The sequence below is a fragment of the Dermochelys coriacea genome, chromosome 23, assembly GCF_009764565.3.
Source record: "Dermochelys coriacea isolate rDerCor1 chromosome 23, rDerCor1.pri.v4, whole genome shotgun sequence".
Lineage (NCBI taxonomy): Eukaryota > Metazoa > Chordata > Testudines > Dermochelyidae > Dermochelys > Dermochelys coriacea.
The window spans coordinates 14,116,317-14,143,930 of NC_050090.1; the positions used below are offsets into that span (position 1 = coordinate 14,116,317).

The 27,614-nt window shown below is 64.6% G+C and overlaps 1 protein-coding gene across 1 annotated transcript; it reads right to left on the minus strand.

The window, feature by feature from the left end:
• Positions 1 to 1,456: 1,456 nt before the first annotated feature.
• On the minus strand, positions 1,457 to 27,614 carry BRSK1 (BR serine/threonine kinase 1). Its single transcript, XM_038382215.2, is given in 20 exon segments — positions 1,457 to 2,676; positions 3,140 to 3,229; positions 3,557 to 3,737; positions 4,297 to 4,420; positions 5,154 to 5,202; positions 5,710 to 5,815; positions 5,817 to 5,918; positions 7,757 to 7,817; positions 8,183 to 8,333; positions 8,963 to 9,060; positions 9,570 to 9,734; positions 10,047 to 10,078; positions 10,476 to 10,622; positions 17,800 to 17,868; positions 18,638 to 18,671; positions 18,973 to 19,089; positions 20,158 to 20,298; positions 22,235 to 22,320; positions 22,536 to 22,630; positions 27,230 to 27,614. Coding segments are annotated over 20 exon segments (2,130 nt in total). The 5' UTR covers positions 27,339 to 27,614; the 3' UTR covers positions 1,457 to 2,503.

Consider the following 27,614-nt stretch of genomic DNA (forward strand, 5'->3'; position numbering starts at 1 on the left):
CAGTCTGGGACATCGGGTCTGGTTTGGTCCATGCTGGGAATCGGTGCAGAGGGGAGCAGGGGGTTGGCAGAGGGAAAAGTGGAGGGGGGGGCATCTTCCCCTTTGAGCTGCACCTGGATGGCTTGGTGGCTTTACTCTGGCCATGCCCCCATGTAAATTATCTTAACCAGCTTCAGATCACTTTAGTTTAAATCTGGTTCCATTTTCCATCACCTTTTGTAACCGGGGCTCAGAATCCACGCTGGACCCTGTGTGGGCGAAGGTGAGAGCGGATGCCCCCCAAGCTGTGGGGTGGGCGGACGCTGCCCCGCCAGCCTTTCCAGGCCGGTTACCCCCTCAAGCTAGGGAGCGGGGAACCCCCCCCGGCCTTGCCCCAGGGCGGAGCGGGAGTGGTGCTGCCATGGGCTAAACCCGTTTGATTCAGTGCCAGTTTGAGCCTGGGTTTTAACCAGGTTTCAATCTGGTTTAGAGGCTTCCCTTGCCGGGTGGGGGAGAGGGGGGGTGTCCTTAACAGGAGCCAGCTAAGGCTGGGTTAGCCCCTAAGCATGGACGCTTTTGCCTGAGGTTGGCTTGGTCTGCACGGAAAAGTTACGTGGGCCGACTACTCCAGTCCAAACCGGCTTTCAGCCCCCCGGAAGGAGGCGTGGGGTTAGTGGGGCAAATGGGTTGATGTTCACGTTGGGTAAGAAATCATTGACGGTGGATCATGGCTGCTGTGAAGCGTGTCTACACTTGGGAGTGGGTTTCACTCCGGTTTAACAAAACCGATTCAGCCCAGTCTACACGCACTCAAGGCACATCGGTTCGGCAAGAACTCTCGTTCCCAGCCTAGGTGGAGCTGCTTTTGTGACCGGCGACGTGATGCGTTACCCTCCTACGACTCCAGGCTCGTGATTTGGCCCTGGGATCTTCCCCAGCTCAGCCCAGGGCCCCTGGCTGCTCGGGGAGCCGTTCCCCTTTGTACAAATCATTTACTAGACCCCGGGCTGGGCGCGTGCTCAGCTGGGAGCTGGACGACCCGACTTCCGCTCCCGGGTAGCAATCCGGCAACTGGCGGATCTGAACCTGGCCCAAATCGCTAGGCTAGTCGCTCGCTCCCCCAAATCAACACCCCTCTGGCCGGATAGTGACTCAAATGCCATTGGATGCGGGGCAGATCTTCGCCTTCCCGGCCCAGAAATCCTTGAAGGTGGCTCCTTGCTGCTACAAAGCCGGGTGAAGCGCGTCTACACTTGGGAGCAGGGAGGTTTCACTCCGGTTTAACAGAACTGATTTCGCCCCGGTCCCTGCGCACCCAAGGCCTAGGGCCCTTTGCCGTGGCCTAGCCCAGGAGAAGGATCATGAAACTCGGGAGCCTTCGATTTTCAGCCGCCCGCGTCGCTTTTCCCCGCCCGCAAGGAGGCGGCTCGGAATTGACAGCAAGGCGAAGGAAGAAAGACGCGGCCAGAGCCCAATATCATCCCTCTGCCTTCTGAGCGTTTACCGGGGCCGGTGGGGTTTAATGGCTTATCGGTTCCCAACAGCGGCCGCCATTCGGAAACCAGCGGCTCCCCCCCGGCGCCCCCCCCCGCTCCCCATCGTTTCGTGCGACAGTGCAAACGGCGCCCCCAGGCGGCCAGCGGCATCAGCCCCAGCGAGGCGGGAGGAGGACACAGTGGGCCCGCGGCGACGTCGGTCCCTTTCTTTCCACGGATCCACCGCGGAAGCCGAGGGGAGCCGGCGGGGAGGGGACCCCGACGCCCCCGTGGGGGAAAGCACCGGTTCCCTCCCTGCCTGGCTGGGGCAGGAGCTGGGGCAGATTCAGCAGGCGAGAGAAGAAACCGGGCGGGGACACGGCTTTGATCCGGCGTCGGGGCGTCCACACGCGCGCAGGGAACCAAGCCTCCCGCCTCGCGTCACCAGAGCAGGGGGGTGGGGGGGGGCAGCCATGAAAGCAGTTTGGGAAGAAGCCAGCCAAGGTCTGGGGTGCATCGAACCGGGGAGCGGGTCGTGGGAACGAGGGAAAGGGGGGGGAAGCGGAAGAGTGGGTAACGAAATCCACCAATCCACTCCCTCCCCCAGTCAATAAATTAAATTAAAATCTCGTTTCTCCCGCCCCCCGCCTGCCCTGGCCAGCCAGCCAGCCGCCCCCCCAGCTCCCCGCCCCCCCCCCCGGCTCCATCGCTCGTCTGCTCAGTTCAGGTTTTTTTTTTCTCTGTGGATTTTTTGTGGGATTTGACATTTGCAGTTTCCTTTTCGGTCTTCTGTGTCGGGGGGGTTGGGGGGGCTCTTTTTTGTGTTAAATATTTACAGGTTCACAGTATGTCTGCTTGGACCATGGCACCTGCTCAGCCATTGTGTGTGTGGGGGGGTCAATTCCCGTGCCGCCCCACCCCCAAGCCCCGTCAGGGGCGAAGTCCTGTCCATGTCTTTTTTCCTCTCCTTCCTTCCCCCCCGTCAGCTGCAGGGGGTCACGGAGGCTGGGGCCAGAGTGGGGACCGGGCTCCCCGTGCCCCCCGGGGGGTCACGGCTGCTGTGGGGGCTGTGGGGCCTGCATCCCGTTGGACGACACGAGTTTCTTTTCCTTGCAGGAGCCGCGGCGAGGCTGCTCTGAGACGTCGGGGTCGGAGCGCCGGGAATTCTGGGCCACGCGGGTGGGGGTGCCTGGCGGGCGGGGCTGCTGCCCGTTCTTCTCGTCTGGGGGGCGGGGAGGGGGACGGAGAGACACGGATTAGGAAAGGGGTGCCCCTCACTCCCGACCCTCAGCCCTTGCTAGCCCAGCCCTGGGCCCCCCCCAGCCCTGCCGGTGCCCCTCACTCCCGAACCCCTAGCCCCTCCTAGCCCAGCCCTGGGCTCCCCCGAGCCCTGCCAGTGCCCCTCATTCCCGAACCCCTAGCCCCTGCTAGCCCAGCCCTGGGCTCCCCCCATCCCTGCCAGTGCCCCTGATTCCCAACCCGCAGCCCCTGCTAGCTCAGCCCTGCCCCCCCAGCCCTACCAGTGCCCCTCACTCCCGACCCGCAGCCCCTGCTAGCCCAGCCCTGGGCTCCCCCGAGCCCTGCCAGTGCCCCTCACTCCCAACCCGCATCCCTGCTAGCCAACCCCCACCCCCCCAGCCCTGCCGGTGCCCCCGAGATGGGAGAGGCCCCGGGGCCGGACTCACCGGCGAGGGCCTGCACCGAGGGCTGGTCGTGGGAACTGAGCAGCTGAGCCTGGATCGTCTCCACGACCCGCTTGAATCGACGGCTGGGACCTGGGGGGAGGTGAGAGGTTAAGTGGGGGGGGGTCCCTGGGTCCTGTGTTCTGGGGGAGATGGGGTGCAGGGATATGGGGGGGTGGAGGGTCCTGGGGAGGATGTGGATTGGGAGGTCCCAGGGCAACGGGCTGAGTGTGATGGGGGGCCTGGAGACAGGGAGGCCTGGGGGAATGAGGTGGGGAGTCAGGGGAAGGGTTGCAGGGGAGCGGAGGCCCCAGGAGAAGGGAACGGGGTCCCTGGGGAACGGAGGCCCCAAAAGCAGGGAATGGGATCCCGGGGGAATGGAGGCCCCGGAGGCAGGGAACGGGGTCCCGGGGTCCCCACCTGAGATGAGGGTAAAGCTGACGGAGAACACCCCGCTGTCCTTGGGGGCGGCCCCCCCCTCCGAGGCGCTGATGTCCACCTGGAACCGGACGGGTTTCTGGAAGACGGCCGGGCCCCCCGACGCCCGGTACTCGGCCCGGAAGCTCGTCTGGGACAGGACGCTGTGACTCAAGCTGGGGATCTGGGGGGCAGAGGCGGCAGGTCAGGGTCCCCACAGCTGCTCCCCGGGCCCCCATGGCCCAGCCCCTAGCCCCAGTGCCCTGGCCAACCCTCAGAGCCTCCAGCCCCCCTCCCTCCTCCCATTCAGCCCGGCGCCCCTGCCCCACCTGGCCCAGCCCCCGTCCATCATGCCTCCCGGCCTAGCCCCCATCCCTCCTGCTACTCAGCCCGGCCCCCCTTCCCCATCTGGCCCATCCCCCATCCCTCCTGCCCCCCCATCCCTGCCCCCATCCCTCCTGCCATTCGGTCGGGCCCCCCTGCCCCAGCCCCTGTGCATCGTGCCCCCTGGCCCAGCCCCCAACCTCTGTCCCTCCTGCCACCCAGCCTGGCCTCCCTGCCCCCCCGTCCCAGCCCCCATCCCTCCTACTCCCTGTCCCAGCCCCCCAGCCTCCGTCCCTCCTGCCACTCAGCCTGGACCCCTGCCCCATCTGCCCCAGCCCTCCTGCCCCCTGTCCCAGCCCCTCATTCTCTGTCCCTCCTGCGCCCCAGCCCCCGTCCCTCCTGCCCCCCCGGCCCCGCACCGAGAGGAAGGCGTGGACAATGTCGGCCTTGACCGAGCTGAGCGGCTTGTCCCGGATCACCACGAAGATCAGCTCCTCCTTCTCCAGGGAGATGAAATTCCCGAACCAGGACTTCTTGGCCAGCCTGGGGAGAGAGGGGGGGGTCAGGAGAGCTGGGGGGGAGGGAGCCGGGGGGGCAGATGGAGGAAGGGGGGAACTGGAGGGAGCAGGAGAGCTGGGGGTGGGGGGGGGGAGCTGGGGAGGGGGAGCTGGGAGCAGGGCCAGGTGGGGAGGGGGAGCTGGGGGGGCAGGGCTGGGTGGGAGTAGACGGGGGCAGGGGGAGCCGGGGGTGGGCAGGAGAGCAGGGGACCAGGCCGGGAAGGGGAGGGAGCTGGGGAGGGGGAGTTGGGGGCAGGACCGGGCAGGGGTGGGCAGGAGATCTGGGGTGGGAGGGGGGAGCCAGGAGGAGGGGAGGGAGCTGGGCGAAGGGCTGGGCGGGGAGGGAGCGGGGGGGCAGTGCTGGGCTGGGGCAGAGGCAAGTTGGAGGGGCAAGAGAGCCGGGGGGGGCCGTGGACTGGGCCAGGCAGTAGGGCGGGGAGGGGGGGAGAGACTAAGGGAGGCTCCCTGGGCCCTGAGTGGGTTGTTGGTGGGTGCCAGGGGGCAGAGATGGGGGGGTCGCCAGGTGCTGGGGGACAAGGGGGGGCCGGAGGAGGGTGTGGGGCTGTCAGCGGGTTCGGGGGCAAGCAGTGTCGGTGGGGAGAGTATGGGAGGGAAGCGGGATCAGCAGGTGGGGGTGGGGGAAGGGGTGGCAGTGGGGGGTGCGGGGCTCAGCAGTGGGCAGTGGGGCTCGGGGGGGGCCAGTCCCCCCCCATACTCACTCTGGGGAGGACTCCGGCGTCAGGCTGGACATTTCCTCCGGGGTGGGGACTGTGGGGGGGAGGGGGTTAGAGCAGCAGAAATACCAACGAGTCCCCCACCCCCACCCTCTCTGATCGTCCATCCCCAATTCCCCCCTTCTGCTTCCCCCACCCCCCCCACCACTCCCAGCAGGGGGCCACACCCCATTGATTTCTGCCCTCCTCGTTCCCCTTCCTGCCCCCAATTTCCCCTCCTACCCCTCCAGAGTTTTCTTGCCCCCGCCAGATCCCCCCATCCCGCTCTGCTCCCTGGACCCCCAACCCCCAATGTCTCCCAGCCCCCCACTGCTCCCAGTCCCCTGTGTCCCCCGATCCCCCCAGCCCCCTGCTGCCCCCGGTCCTCCCTGCAAACCCCGATCTCCCCCACTTTCCCCTGGGCCCCCCAGCCCCCCCTGCAACCTCCCGATCACTCTAGCCCCCCACTGCTCCCGGTCCCCCCAGCCGCCCCCAATCCTCCCTGCGACCCCCCAATCCCCTGGTCTCCCCTGCGACCCCCCCGATGCCCCCAGCCCCTCACCTTGCAGTTTCCGGCGGTGGAAGCGGGGCGACCCCAGGAAGCTGTTCTTGATGGAGTTGAGCCGCGTTTTCCAGGCCAGGCCGGCAGCCCCGGGGCTGGAGGGGGGGGGTCCCCCCGGGGGTGCCCGAGGGGCTGTCCTTGGGTGTGTGGACGGGGGTGCCCAGCGGGGTGGGGAGGGGGCTGCCTCGGGGGGAGGGGTGGGGGGTGACCTGCGGCACAGAGGCGGGGGGGGGGCTTAGTCGGGGGGAAGCGGAAGCGGGAGGGGGGAGCGGGGGGCGGGGAGGCGGCGGGGGGCAGTGGGAAGGGGGCCGAGCGCCGGCTCTGGTGCAGCCCCCGCCCCCCGGCCAGGTTGCCCTTGGCCGGCAGCGTCTGGGTCTTGGGGGGCGCGGGGGGCTCCGGCGTCGGGGGTGGGGAGGAGAAGACGGGGCTCTGGGGGGGGAAGGAGGGACAGAGAGACGCCCCCCCCGGGGGGGAGGAGGGCGGAGGGAGGGGAGAGCCGTGAGATGGAGTGAGCGTGAGGCGCAGCGATGACCCCCCTCAGCCCCCCAGCCATCGCCCCAGCCCCCGATCTACAGCCCTGGTCACCCGCTGCCAGGCTTCCCCTCCCCAGCCCCCCATCTATAACCCCCCATTGCCCCCCACTAGCTCTCCCCTCCCCAGTAACCCCCAGCCCCCAAACTACGACCCCTGCCCCCCCACCAGCACTCCCCTCCCCCACCTACCCCTCTCCAGCCCCTCGATCTATGACCCCCCATTGCCCCCCACCAGCTCTTCCCTCCCCCAGCTACCCCCAACCCCGATCTATGACCCCCGTCACCCACTGCCAGCCCTCCCCTCCCTCAGCCCCCCAACCCCCGATCTATGACCCCCCCGCCCCCCACCAGCTCTCCCCTCCCCAGCTACCCCTCCCCAGCCCCTCAATCTACGACCCCCTGTCGCCCGCCAGCTCTCCCCTCCCCCAGCTACTCCCGACCCCCGATCTATGACCCCCGTCACCCATTGCCAGCCCTCCCCTCCCTCAGCCCCCCAACTACCCCCAACCCCCGATCTGACCCCCGCCCTCGCCAGCTCTCCCCTCCCCCAGCTACCCCTCCCCAGCCCCTCAATCTACGACCCCCTGCCCCCCACCAGCTCTCCCCTCCCCCAGCTACCTCGAACCCCCGATCTATGACCCCTGTCACCCACTGCCAGCCCTCCCCTCCCTCAGCCCCCCCAATTACCCCAACCCCCGATATACGACCCCCCATTGCCCCCCACCAGCTCTCCCCTCCCCCAGCTAACCCCAGCCCCCAATCTACGAACCCCCCATCGACTCCCCCACCTATTGCCCTAGACCCCGATCTACAACCCCTGTCACCCGCTGCCAGGCTTCCCCTCCCGTCCCCCAGCACCCCACCTACCCTTCCCCCAGCCCCCAATCTATGACCCCACCAGACACCTCCCTACCCGGCTTCCACTCTCCCAGCCCCCCAGCTAACCCCCCGCCCCTCCAATCTACGACCGTCACCCCCGCCAGCCCGCCATTCCTCAGCCCCTGCCCCCCAATGCCCATCTACTGCCAACCAGCCCCCAACTCCCCACCCCACAACCCCCCAGCCCCACAACCCCATCTCCCCCAGTCAGCCCCCCATCTATCCCTATTCCCCGTCTTGCCAGCCTTCCCCTCCCTCAGCCCCCATCTATCCTCCTCCCGCCAATCAGACCCCAAGCCCCTGATCTATCTCCTCCCTCCAGCCCCCACCCCCCCGCCAGCTGCCCTGCCCCCCGGGGGGCGTCCCTCTGTCCCCCCTTTCTCCCAGATTTTGCTTTTCTGCACCGAGGCCAAATGAGGTGGAATGAGCCTGCAGGGTCTGTGACCCCCCCCACCAAGAGTCCCCCTGGACCGTGCCCCCCTTCCTGCCCCCTGAGCCCCTGTCCCCACAGCGACCCCCCCACCCTGTCCCTGCCCCATTGATCCACCCCTGGCCCTGCCCCCATAACAGCCCCAGCCCCACCCCATGGGGCAGCTCCGCCCCTTCTCCCGGCAGGGGGCCCGTCAGACACTCACCCTGGGGCTGCTCAGGGGGCTGGAGGACAGGCCAGTGGAGGCACCGCTGACGGAGCGAGACCTGGGTGAGGGGCACAGGTTGGAGGTCAGGGAGAGAGACGGGCCCAGCTCCAGGGTTGTCCCCCGCAGGGGCGGAATGGGGACTAAGCCAGGCAGAGCCGGGGGGGCGGGCAGCAGGGACACAGACGGGGAATCCCCCTCAGCTGCACAGGGGCTCTGACACACGGCACGGTGCTTGCAGAGCAATTGGGGGGGGGGTGCGCTGAGAGGTGCATAGCTGCAACGCCACCTAGTGCCTGGCTGGGGAGATGTGGCACTGCTGGGGGGCAGGGGAGAGAGGGCAGCGCCCCCTAGCACCAGGCTGTACAATGGGTCCCTGGAGCTGTTGCCCCCCCATCCCCTCTGGTGCCCCCCAGCCCCCCTCACCTCTGGCTGTGCTGGGCCATCTCGATGGCCCGTCGGGCCGGGACCGGGGAGCCCCCATCAGTGACGCTCAGGACCTCCATGGACTTCCGCTCGGGCCGGCGTTTCCCGTGGCGGTTCAGCATCGGTGAGTCGACCCGCTTCCGGGGGGGGTCTGCCAGGGAACCAGGGGTGGGGGGGTGAGTGTGGGACGCAGTCACTCTGAGGTGGGGTTGCGGGGGCTGGGCATATGGGGACCCCTTGCCCGGCTCTGGGACACGGCCCCTCTGGGGTGGGGTGCAGGGGCTGTGTGGACAGGGACTGAAACGTGGTGGCTCTGGGGGAGGCGGGGGCTGGCTCAGGGACACGCGGGGGGGATGGTTTTGGGGGATGCAGAGCTGGGAGCTGTGGGAGCTGGTTCTGGGGATGCGGCTGGCTCTGGGGGGAGCAGCGTGGGGGGGCTGAGCGGGCTCTGGAGGGAGTGGCGCGGGGGATGCAGCTGGCTCTGGGGGGGGAGCAGCCACGGGGCCGGAGGGGCTCGGGGGGGGAGCAGTGCTAGGGATGCAGCTGGCTCTGGGGGGGGAGCAGCGCGGGGGCCGAGGGGGGCTATGGGGGAAAGCGGCGTTGGGGCCGAGGGGGCTCTGGGGGGGGGAGCAGCACTGGGGATGTGTCTGGCTCTGGGGGGAAGCAGCACGGGGGGTGCAGCTGGCTCTGGTGGGGAGCAGTGCGGGGGCCGAGGGCCATTTTGTGGGGAAGCGGCGCAGAGGGAGCAGGCACCGGGGTGGGCTCTGGGGGGGGTCTCACCGGCGTCGTTGCGGGGCGGCAGGTCCTCGTCCTCACAGCTGGGGTAACGCTCCTTGCGATCCAGCAGCAGGTAATAGATCATCTTCTCCTGGTTCTCCCTGGGGGGGTGGGAGGGGGGATCAGGGCCATGCGGGGGGCTGGAATCACCCCTACCCGTGAAACCACCCCCCACCCCCTTCCTGCCATTAACCCCCTCCCACAACTCCCCTCCCCTGCCCCTGCTCCACTCCTTCCTCCTCCACCCTCCCCTCCCAAGCCGTCCTGTCCCTGCTCTCCCTTCCCCCCGCCACAACCCTCACCCCATCTCCCAACCCCCTCCGGCCTCCTGCCCCCCCATGTCCTGTCTGTCTGCCACCACTGCCGTGCCCCTCCCCGCACCGGTCTCACCCTCTCCCCCGCTGCACCCCTCCCCCCACCAGTCTCACCCCCCCCCCCCGCTGCACCCCCTCAATCAAACTCACCCTCGCCACCGCACCATCCCCCCCACCAGTCTCTCTTGCCCCCCTCCCCTCCCGCCTGCTCGGTACCCCTCAGCCTGCAGCCCCCCTATGTCCCTCTTTCTGCAGCCCCTCCCCCCGTGCCCCTCGTCCTGCAGCCCCCCCCGTACCCCTCGGCCTGCAGCTCATGCTGGAGTCGCCCCTTGTCGCGGAAGCAGCCCAGCGAGTACATGCTCTCCAGCACGTCGGGGTCCAGCTCGCTCACTGACTGGATGCGCCGGATCGACACCTTCCGCGGCACCAGCTGCTCCGGCTCCGGCTCGTTCTTCCCCCCCCTGCGGGGAACAGCCGCACTGCTGCTACCGGTGGGGGAGCGCGGGATGGGGGGCTGGGGGAATCCTGGCAGGGGGGAGGGATGAGGGGGGATCCCGGCAATGCAGGGGGTTAAGCCAGGTTCTCATAAGAAATATTCAACTGTTGGGGTGCCGGGGGGGTGCCAGGCTCTAACCAGAGAGGCCAGGATACCGGGGTAGATGGGCCCAGGGGGCGGGACACCAGGGTGATGGGCGCAGGGGTGGGGCAGGGGGTGGGACACCAGGGTGATGGGCCCAGGGGCAGGGCAGGGGGCGGCTGCATGTGATACTCACAGGAACCAGGGATGCTTCTGGATCTGGTCCAGCTACGGGGAGAGGAGACAGCAGCCGAATTAGCTGGTCCTGCCTGGCCCCCACAGCTCCCCCCAGCCAGTGCCCCCATGCCCCACAGCTCCCCCAGCCAGCGCCCCCCATGCCCCACAGATCCCCCAGCCAGCGCCCCCTGCACCCCCATCCAGCATCCCCCATGCCCCACAGCGCCCCCAGTCCCCCACAGCGCCCCCACATCTCTCCCAGTCAGCGCCCCCTGCACTCCCAGCCAGCACCCCCCATGCCCCACAGTGCCCCCACATCTCCCCCAGCCAGTGCCCCCACGCCCCACAGCTCCCCCAGCCAGCACCCCCTGCACCCCCAGCCAGCACCCCCCCAAGCCCCACAGCTCCCCCACAGCTCCCCCCGCCAGCGCCCCCCAGCCGGACTCACGCTGAGCCGTTTCTCCGGCTCCACCTCAATCATGCCACGCAGAAGGCTCTGGCAGTCGGGGGGGATGAAGTGGGGCATGTGGAAGACCCCCCGCTTCACCTTCTCCAGCAGCTGCCGCAGGTTGTCGTCGTCGAAGGGCAGCGCCCCCTGCAGGATGGCGGGGGAGAGACGCCCTCAGTGGGTGGGGGTGACCCCGAGATCCCTCTGGGGGACAGGAGTCCCCCAACCCTGGGGGGGTCCAGGAGGGCCTGGCGGTGGGGCTCCAGGGGGGACCAGGAATACAGGGGCTTCAGAGGGATGGGGAGTACAGGGCGGTCCAGGTGTACTGGGGGTCCAGGGGTGTCTGGGTGAAGGGAGTACAGGGGGATCCGGGGATGGGGGTACAGGGTGATGGGGCAAAGGGGCCTGGGATTGGGGTACAGGGAGATGGGGTGCAGGGGGAACAGGGACGGGGGGTCCAGGGGATTGGTGGTACAGGGGGATGGGGGTCCAGGGAATGGGGGTGCAGGGGGAGCGGGAGTCCAGGGGAATGGTGGTACATGGGAATGGGGGCACAGGGGGAGCAGGGTGCAGGGGGATGGGGGTACAGGAGGATGGGTGGATGGGGGTCCAGAGCGCAGGGGAGCAGGTGTACAAGGAGTACAGGGGCGCAGGGAGAGCGTGGATCTGGGGATGAGGCGCAGAGGGATTGGAGCACAGAGGGATCGGGGTGCAGGGGGATTGGGGTCCAGGGCATAAGGGAGTGGGGTGCAGGGAAGTGGGGATCCCGGATGACAGGGGTATCAGGGTGCAGGGGGATGGGGGTCTGGGGTGCAGGGGCACAGGGTGCAGGGGGAATGGGGGTGCAGGGGCTCAGGGGCACAGGAGAGCGGGGGCACAGAGTGTCACAGTGTGGGGGAGTCAGAGCCCTGCACCCCCCACTTCCTGCAATTCCCCGTGACTCTCAGCCGGCCAGTAAAATGGAAGGTTTATTGGACGATAGGAACATGGCCCCAAACAGAACTTGTAGGTACAAACAGGACCTCTCAGTCAGGTCCATCTCGGGGGCAGGGAGCTTGGACCCCAGCCCTGGGGCTCCCTCCATTTCCCCAGACCGCTCCAAATTCAAACCCCCTCCAGCCGACTCCCCCAGCCTCCCCCGGCTCCTCCTCCAGCCTTTGTCCAGATTCCCGGCAGAAGGTGTCACCTGCCCCCCTTTCAGGTATCGTCCCTCCAGTGAAATCACCCCCTGGTATCCCATCACCCACGCCGACAGACCCAGTGAAACTGCCCCGCAGCATCCCCAGGTCAAGCCGCTCCCCTCCCTGCTCCATCACATCCCCCCCTTCGAGACTGAACTGAGCAGGGTCACTGACCCGTGACCTGGGGAAGTTCGGGCCCCCTCTCCGGGACAACGCATCCGCTATCCCGTTGGCACTTCCCGTCACATGGGCCACGTCCATGTCCTAACCCTGCAGGAGCAGGCTCCACCTCAAGAGCTTGGCCTTGGCTCCTTTCATCTGGTGCAGCCCGGTCGGGGGGAGCGGTCGGTTACATGGTGAAGTGTCGCCCTATTGAAGTGTCGCCCAAAGAAATAGGGCTGGAGTTTCTTAAGGGCCCGCACCACGGCCAGGCACTCCTTCTCGATGGCCGCGGAGTTCTGCTCCCGGGGTAACACCTTCTTGCTCAGGAACACGACGGGCTGTCTCTCCCCCTTTTCATCATCCTGCATTAACGCCCGTGTCTGTGGCGTCGGTGAACACCATAAAGGGCTTGTCAAAGTCTGGGTTTGCCAGAACTGGGCCACTGACCAGAGCCACCTTCAGCGCCCAGAGAGCCCTCTGGCACTGCTCGGTCCAGACCACCTTGTCTGGCTTCCCCTTCTTGCATAGCTCAGCGATGGGGCGGCTATGGCGCTAAAGTGGGGCACGAATCTTCGATAGTACCCTGCCATCCCAAGAAAGGCCTGGATCTGCTTTTTGGCGTGGGGAGCAGGCCAGTCTCTGATCCCCTCCACCTTGGCTGGTTCCGGCTTTAGGCGGCCGCTCCCCACCCCGTGGCCCAGGTAGGACACTTCCGCCATCCCCACCTTGTACTTCTCCGCTTTGATGTTCAGCCCAGCCCCCTGGAGTCGGTCCAGCACTTGTCTAACCTGGAACACGTGGTGATCCCAGGTCTGGCTAAGGACACAGATGTCAGCAATATATGCCAGGGCCAAACCTTCCACCCCCCTCAGTAGCTGATCCACCAGGTGCTGGAAGGTGGCCGGTGCTCCCTTGAGGCCGAAAGGCAGGGCCAGGAACTCATAGCGCCCCAGGGGGTGATAAAGGCTGATTTCAGCCGGGCCTCTGCACCCAGTGGCACTTGCCAGCAGCCCTTTGTAAGGTCCACGGTGGTAAGGTACCGAGCTCCCCCCAGCTTGTCTGGGAGCTCGTCAGGCCTGGGCAGGGGGTAGGCATCAGACACGGTGATGGCATTGAGCTTCCGACAGTCCACACAGAACCGGATCGACCCGTCTGTTTTGGGGACCAGCACCACCGGCGAGGCCCCAGGGCTGGCAGACGGCTGGATCACCCCCAAAGCCAGCATGTCCCTGACCTCTGTCCAGGTCCTGAGCAGTTTTCCCTCTGACGCGGAATGGGGGGCATCTTATAGGCGGTGCGATCCTGTCTGCACCCAGTGGACAGTCAGATTGGTGCGTCCAGGCTCGTTGGAAAACTGTCGGTACGGATGCAGCACCCCTCTGATCTCAGCTTGCTGGGCAGGAGTGAGCCGATCCGAGAGGGGGATTGTTTCCAGGGAGGAGCCAGCTGCTATCTCATGGAATAGATCTACTCAAGGGTCGTCTCCCTGCTCCTCCCAATGTCCACACACGGCCAACACCACATTCCCCCTGGCGTAATATGGCTTCATCATATTCACATGGTACACCTGGGGATCGTGCGCCCGGTTCAACAGCTCCACCACATAATTCACCTCATTTAGCTGCTTGACAACCTTGAACGGGCCCTCCCGGGCAGCCTGTAGTTTGTTCTTTCTCACGGGGATGAGAACCATCACCTGGTCCCCAGTGGCGTAGGCGCAGGCCCGCGCTGTGCGGTCATACCAGACCTTCTGCTTCCTGTGGACTCTGGCCAGATTCTCTCTGGCCAGGCCCATGAGCTCAGCAAGTCTCTCTCGGAAGGTCAGGACATACTCCACCACTGACTCTCCATCGGGAGTGGCCTTCCCCTCCCATTCGTCTCTCATCAGGTCCAGGGGGCCCCTTACCCTCCGTCCATATAACAGTTCGAAAGGCGAGAAACCGGTAGACTCCTGGGGCACCTCCCTGTATGCGAACAGCAGGTGAGGTAAGTATTTGTCCCAGTCCTGCAGGTGCGGGTCCATAAAGGTTTTCAGCATCATCTTTAGCATCCCATTGAACCTCTCCACCAGCCCATTGGACTAGGGGTGATACGCTGAGGCCCAGTTGTGCCGGACCCCACATTTCTCCCACAAGCACCGGAGCAAGGCCGACATGAAGTTGGACCCTTGGTCTGTCAAGACTTCCTTGGGAAACCCCACTCGGCTGAAAGTGGTCAGCAGCGCATCTGCCACGGTGTCTGCTTCAATGGAAGCGAAGGCCACTGCCTCGGGGTAGCGGGTGGCGAAATCTATCACCACCAGGATATATTTCTTCCCCGACCGGGTCGTCTTGCTGAGAGGTCCCGCTATGTCCATGGCCACCTTCTGGAAAGGTTCCTCTATGATGGGCAAAGGTCTCAAAGCCGCTTTCCCCTTGTCCAGGGCCTTCCCACCCTCTGACAGGGTCACAGGATCGGCAATACCGCCGGACAGTGGTAAAGACCCCAGGCCAATAAAAGTTTTGTAGCAGCCTCTGCCGGGTGCGCCGGATTCCCTGGTGCCCTGCGAGAGGGATGTCATGGGCCAGGTACAGGAGCTTGCGGCGATACTTCTGGGGGACCACCAGCTGCCTCCTGACCCCACATGACTCCACTTCCCCTGGGGGAGCCCATTCTCGGTACAGGAACCCCTCCTCCCACAGGAACCTCTCCTGGCAACCTCTCCCCATGGTCTGTACCACACTGAGGTCGGCCAGGTCCCTGAGCTTCCGCAAGGAGGGATCTTTCTGCAACTCGGCCTGGAACTCAGCAGCTGGGGAAGGGATGGGGCCTGGTTCCCTCTTACTGGTCGGGTCTGAGGCCACAGCCTCTCTGAGCCGTGCCCCTCGGCGCTCCCTCCCCACCAGGGTAGGGTCCTGTGCCTCCGGTGTGGTACCCTCCCCAAGGTCGGGGCGCAGTGCCCTTCGCCGGCTTGGGCAACAGGTCATGACCAGGGCATTTTGGGGGTTGCCTGGCCATTCCTCTAGGTCCCCCCCTATCAATACCTCAGTGGGCAAATGGTGGTGCACCCCCACGTCCTTGGGGCCCTCCTTGGCCCCCCAGATGTACCCTCGCCACAGGCACTTGAATGGGGTCCCGCCTACACCTCTCAGGGTCAGGTAGGTGTTGGGCACCACCCGATCTGAGGCCACCACCTTGGACCGGGCCAGAGTCACCTCTGTGCCCGTATCCCAATATCCATTGACCTTCCTCCCATCTACCTCCAGGGGAACAAGGCACTCTCTCCAGAGGGACAGCCCGCGTCCCCCCGTAAACGGAGAACCTTAAGTCTGGAGCATCCAGTCCCCAGAGGAGCTGGCCTGGGAAACTCCTCCCTCCTGAGCAGTTGGTAAGCTGCCAGCCCTCCTTGCCTGGGAAGCCTGCCCCTTGTCCGGCTGGGTCCCTACCCAGTTAACCCTGTGGGGGTTCAGTCTGCTCAGTCTGTCCTTGAGCCTGGGGCACTGGGTCCGTACGTGGCCTCTCTTGCCACAGTGATAGCAGCTCACGTCCCGTTGGTCCCCTCAAGCTTGTTGATTGGTCCTGATGCCGGATGTTCCCCTTAGGAGGGGATGCTCCATGTTCCCCCTTTCGGAGGTCCCAGGGTGACTCTCTCTCTGCATCGTGGGGGGCCTGTTCCTTTGGGACTCCTCCCTGCCACCCCCTGCCCGGCTGTTCATAACTTGTTGGCCAGCCACTCTGTGAGTCACAGGTTCTCTGGCTCTTTGTCCCCCAACCATAGCCTCAGGTCCGATGGGCACTGTTCATTCAGTTGCTCCAGTACAATTAGGTCGAGCAGGTCCTCCTTAGATTGGGTCCCATCTGCCCATTTTTTGTGGGTGTATCCCCACATCCGGAGGGCCAGTTCTAGATATGTGACCTGAGGGGTTTTACGCTGACTCCTGAACATTTTCCGGTACATCTTGGGAGTCAGCCCAAACTCTCAGAGAAGGGCTTTTTTGAACAGTTCATAGTCCCCTCCCTCCGCCCCTTTCATTTGGCCGTACAGCCCCACAGCTTTGAGGTCCAGTAAGGGGGTGAGAAACTGGAGCCTGTTGGCAGGGTCAACCCTGTGCAGCTCGCAGGCCTTCTCAAAGGCATTCAGGAAGTCATCTATGCCCTCCCCCTTCTTACGCTGGGCCAGGACACACTTATCAAATCTCCATGCAGTCCTGGGTCCCCCCTCACACACTGCAGCCGGGGGCTCGCTGCTCCTCAGCCCGGCCAACTCCAGCTCATGCTGTCTCTGCTTCTCTTATTCTTCCCACTCCTCCTTTAGTTCCTGCTGTCTCAACTTCAGCTCTTTCAGTTTTATCTCCCTCTCCCATTCCAGCCGCCTCAGCTCCAGCGATGGGGAGCTCCGCTGGGAGGATCCCCTGCTGGCTGCAGGGCTCACAGTGCCCTTGGTATTCGCTGAGCTCCTCCCAGCCCTTCCCCTAGGCATAGGTAGGAGGGGTCCTGGGATGCCCTTGGCAGACATCTGACCACTCCCAGCTGAGACAGACACTGGTGCCCGCCCTGCATCTGCCAGGCTGCTTCTCTCAGAGACAGGGACCAGCTCCTCCGAGCGATCCTCCTCCTCCAGCTGGGCAATCAGCTGTTCTTTGGTGAGCCTCCCAATGTGCAGCCCCGTCTGCTTGCACAGCTCCACCAGGTCGCTCTTAAGGCGCTTATGATACATCTTCCTGCTGGCCATTCGCAGGCCTGGGTGCTCTCAGCTCCCCACGGTTTCCAGGAGGAACCCCTACTGTGCCAGCCCTTCTCCAGGTCACCACCTCTCTCCCAGGGTCAAGCCGCAGACTCCTCTGCAGGGAGGAGTCCCAAGGAGACCCCGTTACTGCAACAGTCCTTCTCGCTGGTCACACACTCCCAGGGGTTCAGCGTAGCTCTTCCGCCCCCCAAAACTGCTCCTCTCTGAGCTTTCAACACACCTGGTCCTCGTCAATCCCCCTTCGTTTTACTGCTCCCCAGTCACTTATTGCAGGAAGCGCCGTCCACGGGTGCATACATCCCACCGCTACTACCAGTTGTCACAGAGTGTGGGGGAATCAGAGCCCTACACCCCTCACTTCCTGCGATTCACCGGGACTCTCAGCCGCCAGTAAACAGATGGTTTATTCGATGACAGGAACACAGCCCCAAACAGAGCTTGTAGGTACAGACAACAGGACCTCCTCGCTCAGGTCCATCTGGGGGGCAGGGAGCTTAGACCCCAGCCCTGGGGCTTCCTCCATTTCCCCAGTCCACTCCCAAACTCAAACCCCCTCCAGCCAACTCCCCCAGCCTCCCCCCAGCTCCTCCTCCAGCCTTTGTCCAGTTTCCCAGCAGAAGGTGTCACCTGGCCCCATCCCCATCCTGGGCTCAGGTCACCTGCTCCAGTGTAGTCCCTCCAGTGAAGTCACCCCCGGTATCCCATCCCCCATGCCAACAGTCCCAGTGAAACTCCCCCGCAACATCCCCAGGTCAATCCGCCCCACTCCCTGCTCCGTCACATAGGGGTACAGGGCCATAGGGGGAGCAGGGTACAGGGGTACGGGGGGATGGGGCGCAGAGAGTCTGGAGTACAGGGGGACAGGAGTACAGGGGGACAGGGGGAATGGGGCATAGGGGTACAGGGGGTCTGGGGCACAGGGGAGTGGGGGTACAGGAGCTACAGGGGCGCAGGGGGACAGGGTCCAGGGAGTCCAGAGGTGCAGTGGGAGCAGGGTACAGGGGTACAGGGGGAGGGGGTTCAGGCGTATAGGGGGAGGGGGGTTCAGGGGTACAGAGGGTACAGAGGGCAGGGGATTCGGGGGCGTAGGGGGAGCAAGGCACAGGGTTACCAGGGGATGGGGTGCAGGGGGTCCAGAGCATAGGGAAATGGGGGTCCAGGGGGAGGGGAGTCCAGGGATCCATGGGGAGCAGGGGATGGGGGATGGGGTGCAGGGTGTCTGGGGTCCAGGGGTAGGGAGGTTCAGGGTACTCACCACCAGCAGGGCGAAGAGAATGACCCCGCAGCTCCACATGTCGGCCCGGCGCCCGTCGTATTTCTCACCCTGCGCAGCACAGACACAGGGTTGGGACCGGGAGGGGGCTTCCCAGGGGACACCCCCAGACCCCCCTGAGGTAGACCCCCCCTCCCCAGGGCACAGACTCCCCCACCCCCACCCCCACCCTGCCCCTCCCTGGGGACCGAACCACCGAACAAGTGGGACCACAGGCCCCCCAGGACGAGGGGGAGGGGCCAGGCTAGGAACAGATGGGGAGGGGGAGGGAGGGACCCACAGCCTGGCCCCTTCCCTGAGGAAAAGCCCTGCCCCCAGCCCCGCCTACAATGAGGGAAAGCCCCCCCAGTCCCTCACCCCGCACCTCCAATTCCCCGGCCACACTCAGTGCCCGGCTGCCTTCAACAGTGTCTAGAGACCCCACGTCCGTCTGTCCCTCCCACTCGTCCGCACCCACCTAGATACCAGGCTGCATGGGTTGTGGGGCTGAGCTGGGGGGCAGGGTGGGGTGGGATATGGGGGTCAATGGGCTGTGGGGCTGGCATGTGGGGCGGGGAGGGGCAGAACATAGGGGTCATTGGGCCATGGGGCTGAGCTGGGGGGCAGGATATGGGGGTCAATGGGCCATGGGGCAGGGAAGGGGCAGGAAACCAGGGTTGATGGGCTGTGGGGCTGGCATGTGGGACAGGGAGGGGGCAGGATAGGTGAGTCGATGGGCCGTGGGGCTGGTGTGTGGGTCAGGGAGGGAGTGGGCTATGGGGGTCGATGGGCCATGAGGCTGGCATGAGGGGCAGGGAGAGAGCGGGACTCCGTGACTTACCTTGATCACCTCGGGACATGCATAGTGGGGAGAGCTGGGGGGCCAGCAATAGGGGGAGCAAAGAGAGAGAGAGACAGACAGACAGAGGGAGAGACGGAGTGAAAAGGAGGCTCAGTCCCGAGGGGGGCGGCTGAGTCACACAGGCCCCACCCCCCTGCCCCACACCTCCCCATGGACGCCCAGCCCCACTCCCAGCCAGAGGGGGGAGGGGAGGCACCGAGGGAGACAGCACCCCCAGCAGCCCCTCCTCCCCGCCGGCCAGTCCCCCGAGGCCCCTGCGGATCTCAGCCCGCCCCCCGCCCCACCCTGCCAGGCCCCCGCCCCACGGGGCTCACCCACAGCTGGTCTCCAGCAGGCTGGCCCCGACCTGCAGGGACGCCATCCCGAAGTCCGCGATGCGGATGTTGTTCTTCTCATCCAGCAGCAGGTTCTCCGGCTTGAGGTCACGGTGGCTGCAGTGGGGCAGAGGGAGGGTTAGAGACCCCAAAGGGCTAAGAACTGGTCCTGCCCCCAGTGCAAACAGGAGTGACTCCGGATTGACCCTTGGGGAGCTGAAATCAGAAACCTATCCCCAGTGCAAACAGGAGTGACTCCGGATTGACCTTGTGGGGCTGAGATCAGAACCGGCCCTGCCCCCAGTGCAAATAGGAATTATTCCAGATTGACTCGAGGGGGCTGAGATCATAACCCTTTCCCCTGTGCAAATGGGCGTGACTCCAGATTGACCCCGGGGGCCTGAGATCAGAACCAGCCCTGCCCCCAGTGCAAACAGGAATGACTCCAGATTGACCCTAGGGGGCTGAGATCATAACCCTTTCCCCAGTGCAAACAGGAGTGACTTCAGATTGATCTCGGGGTGGGGGGGCTGAGATCAGAACCGGCCCTGCCCCAGTGCAAACAGGAGTGACTCCAGATTGACCCTTGGGGAGCTGAGATCAGAAACCTATCCCCAATGCAAACAGGAGTGACTCCAGATTGAGTCCAGGAGTTAGAGATCAGAACCAGCCCTGCCCCCAGTGCAAACAGGAGTGATTTCAGATTGACCCTTGGGGAGCTGAGATCAGAAACCTATCCCCAATGCAAACAGGAGTGACTCCAGATTGAGTCCAGGAGTTAGAGATCAGAACCGGCCCTGCCTCCAGTGCAAACAGGAGTGATTTCAGATTGACTCCATGGGGTGGAGATCAAAACTTGGCCCTGCCCCCACTGCAGTCGGGGTGACTCTGGATTGACCCAGGGGGCTGAGATCAGACCCAGTCCTGTCCTCAGTTCAAACAAGAGTGACTCCAAATCAATCCGGGGGGGCTCGGCTCAGAGCCTGGCCCGGCCCCCAGACCTGTCACTCGCAGGCTGCGTGTGGTGTGGGGAAAAACAAGAGGATAAAAGACATACTATTGTTCCCAGCGATGGGAGCGCTGCCTGAGCTGGAGTGGGAGAGAACGGGGGGAGGTGGGGGTCACGGGGCCAGGGGGGACTGTGGTGGGTTGCTGGGGGGCCGGGGGGGTGCTGGGAGGGCTCACCAGATGGAGTAGCTGTGGCAGAAGTCCAGGGCGGAGACGATCTGCCGGAAGAACTTGCGAGCCTCTTTGGGGGTGAGGCGCCCCTTCTTCACCAGGTAGTCGAACAGCTCCCCGCCCGAGACATGCTCCAGCACCAGATACCTGGCGGGGGCATGGGCGGGAGGCAAATGGGGAGGGGGGGGTTATAGGGAGAGGGATCGGGGGTGGAGTCAGGGCCGGGGAGGGGGTTGAGAGACTCAGGGGGAGGGGGATTAGGGGTGGGGAAGTGAGATAATGTCAGGGAAGGGGCAGAAGGAGGGGTGGGGGGTTAAGCGGGGAGGAGGGAATGGGGGGGAGGAAAGGTCACGACCTATCAGAGCTCTCCCTTGACACCGCTGCCCCCCCAACCCCCGCCAGCCCGGCTTAGCCAGGTCGGGCTGAGACAGTGACCCTACCGTGCGCTGCAGGGAGCGGGGCAGGGGCCCAGCAGGGGGCGCTCTCCCCCAGCAGGCAGGGCAGGCCCCATTGCCCCAGGGCAGCACTGGGGGGGGCTGTGCCAGGTTTCATCCCCATGTGTCACATCAGCCTGTTATGTCAGAGCCCAGCGATGACAAAGGCACCCTGTGTGGACATGTGTGGGGGTGGGGGGAGCCAGCAGTCACTGCCCTGCCCCTAACACAAACCACACACGGAGCAGAGGGACACACACCGAGCAGGGCCTGGCCCCTCCAGCAGGGGGAATCAGGGCACCCCCTCCCCCCCAGCGGGCTCTGCACAGGGTCTCAATCACGGAGCCTTGTCGGAGAATCCCCCCCCGCCCCTGGACTGAGCCTTGTTCTAGACGTGACACCACCCATCCGCCGGGAACGCAAACACGCCCATTCCACAGCCACGCTCTAGAACCTCAAACCCGCCCCAGGTCTAGATCCACGAGCTAGAACATCGCGTTCGGGGAGGGAGGGTCATCACAGAACAAACCTGCCGGAAAAGCAAACACGCCCACGGCCGTGTGAGGATCTAGAACAACCGAGCAAACTCAGCTGCGTTCTAGAGCCACAGTCGGGAACATCAACACCCAGTGGGTTCTAGACACGCAATCTAGAGCGTCGCCTCTAGGAACGCAGTGTCACACCACCCGTCCCCTGGACAAACACACCCTCTCCAAACTGAACATCAAAGCAACAAGCCTGCCCCAGCTCTAGGACCAAGATCTAGACCATCATAGCAACTCTAGGACCATGAATCTAGACCACCCCATTCTTGAAAAGCGTCATTGCAGAGTCATCCTCCAGAATACCAAACACATCTGTTGCTCAGCGCTGCTCTAGAACAGTGAAGCAATGTCCTGCCCCGATTCTAGGTCCATGAGCTAGAGCCACAAGCGAAGGACCGGCTTATTACCGAACTGCCATCTAGAAAAGCCAACACACCCACTGCAGAGCGATGCTCTAGAATAGCAAAGCAGGGACAGAGGCCCTTATTCTAGAGTCAAACTCCAGAGCTTTGCATACAGGACGGCCTCCCTCCAGAACCGCTAGCTAGACAAGCCAGTGCAGCCAATTCCAGCGGGCCGATCTAGAACGCAGAGTCATCTTTTGGAGTGCTACTCCAGGGCATGGTGCCCCGAGACTACGCCGATCTAGAACATCGACAACACCCCCCGTTCTAGAGCAATGCTCTAGAACATCCGCCCCGCCTCCGCATTCCAGAGCAGTTGCCTTTAGAAGCGAAAGCACAGATTCAAAGGCTCCGATTGGCTGGCTCACCATCTCCCTGGCCAATTGAAGCCCTTCAAAGTGACAGCTCAGATTGGAGGGCTCCAATTGGCCAGCTGATAATCTCCTCAGCCAATCAAGAATGGCTCAGTTTTAAGACAGATCACAGGACCTCCCCAGGGTAGGAGACAGCCAGTGTCCCCCCCCCCCAAAGTTAAGCAGGGTCAGGCTGTCTGTGTGCTGGGATGGGAGACTTCAGGTGGCTGGCAATGGGGCACAGGGCCTTTCCCTTCTAGGGGCGCCAGCTCCCACCCGGCCCCAGGGAGGGGACTGGCTGGCTCGGGGGACAGGGGGACACGTGCAGGGAGTCTATAAATACCTACAAATATTTCTTATTCTCGTAGACGTCATGCAGTTTCAGCACATGTGGGTGCTCGATCAGCTTCAGGATGGCAATTTCCCGCTCCACCTGCAGAGGGCGAGAGAGAGAGGGGGGGATGGGGAAGGAAATCGGGGCAGGGCAGAGGAATGGGGGCCAGGGGCCGGGGTGCCCAAGCCTGGGTTCCAAACTTAGCCACACTCCCCCCTACTCCCAGGGGAGCTGGGGGGGATCAAGGGGGATTTTGGATCCGGGAAGGGGAGGGGCCTGCAGAGCTTCCCCCCCCATCACCCCCAGCCACTCACCTTCATCAGCACCGACTCCGACAGCTTCTCCCGGTTTACGATCTTGATGGCCACTTTCTGCCCCGTGATGCAGTGAACGCCCAGCTTCACCAGCCCTATGGGTGGGGAGAGGGGTCAGCATGGCACCCCACACTGGCCCTGCTGAGCACCCCCCCCACACCCCACCTGCAGCACTGACCCCTACTGACCCTCCTCCCTGCAGGACAGCACCCCAGTGAACCCCTACGTGTCCCCCACTGATGTCCCTGTCATGCTGGGTGCTGCACCTACGCCCCCCCGATCGAGATCGGGGCCCGTCACACCTGGGCAGTGGTGTCAAGGGAGAGCTCGCCTGGCTTTTTAAGTGGAACTGACCAGAGATGAAAAATGAAACTGACTGCGGGGTGGAGGGTTAACACCCCCCAACTCTGTCTGTTTGTCTGTCTCCTTCCACCCACCATGCCTCGATCCAACCCACCCCTCCCTGGCATTGCCCGCCACCCGCCTCCCCTGGCCCCAAATGCTCCAACAGTCACAACCAAGAGGGAGTCATCGCCCTTCCCCAGGTCCGTGACCGGGGCCCGTCGGGATCCGGGGGGGCAGAGGGTCCCAGAGAATCCCTGACACCCAGAATCGGGGAAATCCCCTGGATCATCCAAACAGGTCAGTGTGTGTGTGTGGGGGTGTGTCCGCCCCATCCCTGCCGCCTCTGTGTGCCCACCACCCACGTGGATTTCTGGCAGCCCGCCTGAACAGACATTTTGCTACGGAGGGGAGGGTGGCCACTCTTGGCCGGCCCATCTCTCAGCACACCTCTCCTGGCTACCGTGTCCTCTGGCCGCCATCTCCCCTTTCGCCCGGAGAAATGGCTGGAAACTCGACCGGCGAAAGGACAAATTTGCCCCTTCCAAGGCCAGCCAGGATAACCCTGAACAGTGGAGAGCCGCCCCGGTATCATTCCCAGAGCAGATCCCTCAGAGACACAGCCAAGCTGGATTTCAAAGCGGCCAGCGCTCGAGAATCCCCCCCAGCCCTTGGCAAGCCAGTCTGAGGGTTAATTCCCCTCCGGGTTAAAAGCGGGCGGCTCCCTTTCCAGGCTGGGTTCGTCTCGCTCCGACGTCCAGCCGGGGGTTCGGGTTTGACCTTCCTCTGCCCGCTTGAGGAGCCCGGGACGAAATATTCGTTCCCCACGTCGGTCCCTAGAGCTGGGGATCGAGTTCCCCCCCCGAGCCGTCTCCGCGCTCAGCACCAGAGCTGGAGCTCCCGGCGCCTCTCGCCCTCCAGCAGGTTTTCTAACCCTTCACTTGTCCCCCTCGCTCTTCTCCGGCCTCTCCGCCATTTCGCCACAGCCTCCTCACACTGCAGACCCCAGCACTGGGTGCAGGATTCGCCCCCGGGCCAGATCCAGAGGCCAAAGCACCTCTGCTCCCACTTGGGGATCCCAGACTGGTGCATCCCAGGGTCCTGCTAGCTCTTCAGCCCAGCGCCGCCCGGGGAGCTCAGGCACTTCCCCGTTCGCCGGCGCGTTTTCAGACCCATCCATTCAATCCAGCGAACGTGGGCCAGGCTCGTTTTCGAGCGTCCTTGGGTTCTGATCCAAACGCCGCCCAGGTGTCTTGGGCTGCGACCTCCCCACTGTTCCCTTTCCCAGCCGGGCCTGCCGCTGCCCCCACAACAGAAGCGAGGGGCACGTTTTTACCAGGGAGCGGGGTGAAGGAGGGAATGGCTTCCCCGGGCGAGGGGCACGTCCTCCAGCACGGGGCCACTTTTCCACCGAGTGTGTCCAAAAGATCTGCTCCGGTTCGGCCAGGGATTGACTCCAGGATGGGAGGGGGGACACGCAGGGGTAGAAACCTCCCTAAGCAACCTACAAGGGCTGAAGTGGACGGGGGTGGGGGGTGGAGGCGGGGGCGGCCAGTGACAGCAGAGGCTAGGTTTGAAGGCTGTAACCCGATCCTCCCCTGAGTCCGGAGGCCAAACTTCCCTAGGGACTGGAGCACAGAGCCCTGGGGACCCCCTCTTGCTGTGCTAGCAGCGGTGCCCGGGCCAGATCCACCGGCCAGCGCTCCAGCGTGGGGTCCAGGCATCCTGGGATGCACAAGTTTTTGGTGCCCAATGGCAAGATGTCAGGACAGGATGAGGGGGGAGACGCTCCCCCGCCAGGCCGGGACCCCAGGCGAACCCTTGTCCTCTGCACAAGCCCCATCCCAGATGAGCCTGCGCCACGCCAGGGGACCCACCTGGCCCCGCCCGCGGGTCTGAGGGTCTCAGCATGGTGTTGCTCCCAGAGTTCGCCCCTCACCTCCTGTCTCCCTCTGTCCTCCCCAACTTCCCTCCAGCCAAATGGGCGCGGCCCCCGGCAGTGCACTGACGCACAGCAAGGGGCGGCTTCCACCTCTAAGAACTCACAATCTAACTAGACAGAGGGAGGATTGGGGAAACTGAGGCAGAGAGCGATTCAGGGACTCACCCAGGGACACCCACAGAGTCACCAGCAGATTCCTGAGCCCACCCCCTTCACCCCATCCATCCCCCCTCTCGCTTGCTCCCCTGGGCAGGTGCTACCGCCCCTGTTTGCTAGAAGGGGAAACTGAGTTAGACAGCGACATGGCCCCATAGGCAGAACTGGGATTACAGCTCTAGTCTTCCCAGCTCTGGGCCCATGGCCCTGCCCTCCCTGAGCTGCCTCCTTCTGCTCCACCCCCGGAATAAACAAAAAACATTTCTGTAGGCCCTACACAAACCCAACTCCCTGGCATGAATTCCCACGGCATGTTGCATGGGAGTAGGGTGGTATCCCAGTTTGTGGGGGGCAGAGAGACAGAGCTCCCCCCACTTAGGGAGCCAAGATGGGAACCCCCCTCCCCAGCAGGTCTCCATCCTTCCTGCAAGTTTAACCCCTCCAGCTCCCCGGCCCTGGGGGCTGGCTGGGGGTGGGGGTTTCTATCTGACAGGCTGGATCCCCGCCTCCATACAACCACTGCATTAAACCAGCTCCCCTCCATCCTCAGCCCAAAATCCACACCCCCCACACACATTAGATCCACCATCAGCTCTGCCCCCCCCCATATACATCGCCGCCTCCCCTGTTTCCCCCGAACCGCCCGATGTGAGCCAAGCAAGGCCTGGAGATTTGCAGCAATTTCCCTCCCCCTCCAGCGGGATTTCCTCGAATCTCCGCCCCCCCCCCCCGCACCAGACGTCCGCACGGTTCCCACAGCCCGGCACTGCAGCAAATTGCTCCATTCCCCCCCCCACAACCTCTCAGTGTACAAATATAACCCCCCCCTGCGCACACACACACAGAGACAAGGGCATGAGGGAGCGGGGGGGGGTTGCCCCATATCCGAGTGACCTCTGGTATTTCTAACCCCCCCGCAGCAAAAGAGGATGGGGTGGACGGTGGGTTTTCCGGACTGCTGGCTAGGAACCTAATGGACATCTGGGCTGGGCGCCTCCCCCCCATCACTCCCTGCAGCAGAACCCCCCCCACACACACACACAAACACCTGCCCTCTGTCTAGAGATTTTCCCTCAGGCCCCTGTGCTGGCTGCAGTGGGTCCAGATCCAGCGTCTGTCCATCCAGCCCCACTCCCCCATCCCACTCCAAGGCCCAGGTATGAAACTGACCAGCCACCCCCGGACAGAGGTGAAACAGACACACACATGCACCCCTGCCAGCCAGGGATCCCCCCGCCACCCGTCACTCCTGGGGCTGCTCCCCATCCCCCCACCCTCGCCATGCACAGAGCTCCTGGAAAACTGACTCCCAGCACCCCCACACACACACACACACCACTTCTCAGTGCTACCCAGGAAAGGTACAGCCCCCACCCCAGATCCCATGGCTGCACTGAACCCCCAGCCCCATCGCACCAGGGACCCCCCACCCCAGATCCCATGGCTGCACTGACCCCCCAACCCCATCGCACCAGGGACCCCCCACCCCAGATCCCATGGCTGCACTGACCCCCCAACCCCATCACACCAGGGACCCCCCATCCCAGATCCCATGGCTGCACTGACCCCCCAGCCCCATCGAACCAGGGACCCCCCATTCCATGACCCCACAACTCCACTGACCTCACCCCAGAAGTCTATCAACCTCCCTACCCCTAACTGGACCCCCAACTCGCCCAGCTCCATCTCTGGGGGGATATTAAACCCCCTCCCACTGCCCACACTCCTCCTGTGTCCCTCTGACCACACTCTGGCCTGGTCCAGCCAGGGGTGGGGGTGGGAAGGAATTCTACTGGGGGCCTTTACGCTGAACCCATCACCCTTGTATCTGGGCAGGTGATCTAAGCTGGGGGAAGTGTCTGTGTGTGTGTGGGGGGATGAAATATCTTGTAAAGTCCATCCCCCCTGGTATCAAGGCAGGGGATCTACCCCAGGGAACGTGGGAGGGGAAGGGCGGTGTATTGGGGCCCATCCCCCCCCCCCGGTATCAGGGTGTGGGATCTATCCCAGAGAATGGGGGAGGGGAAGGGCAGTGTATTGGGGCCCACCCCCTTGATATCAGGGCAGGGGATTTATGGGGGGGCGGGAGGACAGTGTATTGGGGCCCATCCCCCCGGTATCAGGGCGGGGGATCCCCAGGGAATGGGCGGGGTGGGAGGACAGTGTATTGGGGCCCACCCCCCCGGTATCAGGGCAGGGGATCTGCCCCTGGGACCGCAGGGGGGGTTTGGGGGGGCCGGTGCCGCAGACTCACCCGTCTGGCCTTTGCCCAGGGTCTTCTCCAGCCGGTAGGGCCCCACGTACTGGGCGTGCTGGGGGGCCGGGCCCGGGGGGTGCCCCCCAGGCTCCTTGCCGCCGGACATGACGGCCGGGCCCCCTTTGTCTGCCACCTCCCCCCCCCACCCCGCCTCGATTCCCCTCCCTGGGAAGGAACAATAGACGGAGGCCCCAGCCCCTCAGCCCCGCATGCCGGCGGATTTGGGGGGGCCGGGGGGAGGGGTGGAGGGACCGGGGCCGGGGGGGGGGCTGGGCTGGGAGGGAGGCTCACCGCCCGGGTACCAGCATGATAGAGGGGGCCCTTCCCCCCCCCCTCCAGCCAGGGATGCTGCGACGGGTGCTGGAGGATGCTCGTCCCTGGC